Source organism: Cyprinodon variegatus, unplaced genomic scaffold (genome assembly GCF_000732505.1).
Source record: "Cyprinodon variegatus isolate N-32 unplaced genomic scaffold, C_variegatus-1.0 Scaffold16, whole genome shotgun sequence".
Lineage (NCBI taxonomy): Eukaryota > Metazoa > Chordata > Actinopteri > Cyprinodontiformes > Cyprinodontidae > Cyprinodon > Cyprinodon variegatus.
Genome location: NW_015150469.1, coordinates 1,900,086 through 1,902,626, shown reverse-complemented (window position 1 = coordinate 1,902,626; position 2,541 = coordinate 1,900,086). Strand labels below are relative to the sequence as shown.

The 2,541-nt window shown below is 43.3% G+C and overlaps 1 protein-coding gene across 1 annotated transcript in view; it reads right to left on the bottom strand.

The window, feature by feature from the left end:
- hoxc8 (homeobox C8) overlaps nucleotides 1-1,422 on the bottom strand; it is a 3,446-nt gene extending 2,024 nt beyond the window's left edge. Inside the window, exon 1 of the mRNA XM_015385620.1 lies at nucleotides 735-1,422. Coding sequence (XP_015241106.1) covers nucleotides 735-1,170 — 436 coding nt within the window. The 5' untranslated portion in view covers nucleotides 1,171-1,422. The remainder of the gene's footprint in view (nucleotides 1-734) is intronic.
- Between the last annotated feature and the right edge of the window lie 1,119 nt (nucleotides 1,423-2,541).

The window sequence follows — 2,541 nt, the reverse complement described above, 5'->3', positions numbered from 1 at the left end:
ACTATAGCAATCCAACCCGATTGGTTCACTAGATGAATTCCCTGGACACAAATTCATGCAATGTCATGCATTATTGGATATTAGGCTGTAATGAAAGATTTTCTTACTTTAACACTAAAAAAAAAAAATTCAATGACAATTTGTGATGGGATGCCCATTTGATGCAAGGAAACTGCATGCAGTTTGTATCTGTATCCTGATCAGAATGGCCCATGATGATTGGAATCACATTACCCACAAAGCTCTCACGATTATGACCAGTTAGAGCCTGGGCCACAGTAGGCCTGTGGGTCAAATTACCCCTTAAAGACTATGAATAAAAGGATTCTGTATGATCGAGGGGAAGACTAAACATGGTAAGAAAAAAAAAACTGTGTCATATTTAATGCTGATCCTCCATATACAATCATCCCACCATCTTCTCAATAGAGGATTTGCAAAAGCTAAAGGGAAGAATAATTTCACTTCAAAGAACATAGTTGTTATGAGCAGGGATGTGTAATATTCAGCGGTTTGAAAGCAGCCCTGTATAGACATGTGCTGCAAAGGAACAGCTGCCTGCAGCTCAGGTTGTATCTGCCCCATCATGTTGCCTCATTTATTTTAATACAGTGTTATAAAATACACGTTGGGCATATACTTAACACTCATGCACATTCAAACAGACAAAACTAAGGTACAGAAAGAGGAAGAGAGATGAATAATAAGAAAAGAAAATAGTGTTTGATTCTGACCGTGGGGTCTCATCCAGGGAAACATAAGACTGGGAGAGGAGTTTTGATTTAAGTGGCCTTGTCCTTCTCCGGGGTTAGAGCTGCTCGACGATTTACAGTCTGGGTATTGCGCTAGGCTCGCGTCTTGCTGGGCACCATAAAGCGTTTGCCTTGGAAGGGCTTCGTATCCATAAAATTTCGTCGCGTCACCGTGGCACGCCAGAGCACAGGGGTTCTGCTGGTATCCCGGGTTGGAGATCCCGGTGGTCCCGTGGTGGAAAAAGTCCTGCACATGATGGGACGGGTGCTGGAAGCCCGGCGCAGCGGCTCCGGGTCCGTAAACCAGCGTGTGGCTGCGGGCAACGCTTTGTGGGAACCTGCAGTCGTAGTAAGTTGGCTCCAGTGACTCACTGCCTTTGTATTTAGAAAAAAGAGGGTTAACAAAATAGGAGCTCATGTTCGGTTAAGCATCAAGCAGATTCGGGTTTTCTCTCTCGCGCGCAAGCTGAAGATCTCCTGTAGGATGATGGCAGCCTTTTGTTTGGGGTCCCAACTCTCGCACACAGCGTGCACACACAGACAGACAAACCGGAACTGGGAGAAACGCTGCCCCTTTGGACAATCTACGGCAGCTCACTCTCTCAGAGCCGTTCCTCTCATCGGATTTCTCGCGTCGTGAGCGTCTTCTTTTTCCTTCCCTCCGGTTTGCGCACTCTTAAACCCGGTTCATGGCATGCGCTTGGGATGTGTTAAAGCTGGCGGCACAGTCACAGACGGTGCTCTTTTCTTTCTTTTTATTTTTTTCCCCAAGCTTCCCACCCAACCGCCCCCACCTCCCCTCCTCTGTAGCCCCCCCACCCCTTCATCTTTCCGTGACCGGTCAGACGTGGGCCCTACGTATATCCACCTTGTATGAAGCTTCACTAATCATAACCCAGCTATCTAATAGGCTGTAAATATGATCAATGTTGTGTTTATCACAGCAGAGCTTTGTTACAAGTTGACCACAGGCGTTTATAGGTTTCAAATGATGCACTTCCACTGGAGCCTACATTTATTGATGCAAAGGCGTGCTTAAGATAATGATGATTTCCCTTTTAAAAAGGACATAGATTTTGTGATTTTGGAATTATATTTGACCTGTAATGATCAAGTAATAACAATATCCGTGATAGTTACACCGTTGCGCAACATTGAAACACGAAAACTAGAAAACATGCAGCAGAGCGGCTTTTAAAATCATGCATTTTAAGGCAAAAATTTTCTCACAGACGTACAGCCAGTGAAGGCCATGCAGATGCATTTGGGGTCATCAAGCGCTTTCAAACACCACGACACACAAATAACAAACCCGACATAGAAGAACTATACGCAACCACAAATATACCCCATACAAAATAACAAGGATCAGCACTAAATCTCTCATAAGGCAAGGTTTATAAAAAATGTATACCTTTGGGGTGTTTGGCTATGAATACAGTGTCAACGCGTTCTGTAGTCCTTCATATGGTCCCTTAGTCCAAATATGCCAAGCTGGTTATAGTGGAGTCGCTGATGTTTTATACGCATCATCGTAAAATGTGAAAGGAGCACTGGGCGAGTTTATAGACCTTTTACACTCTATAAATATGCAGATTGCCAATCACTTCTTAGAGACTTTGGACTGCCTGAACACACATTAGAAACTGAGTAGGACTAGTGAGAATTCAGACGTGAGTGTGACAATTAAACATAAAAAATATAAACATTTATGAACTTACCTTCACTGTAGATATTGGTTTATCACAATCATCATCATTATATTATTATCATTATCATTATCATTATC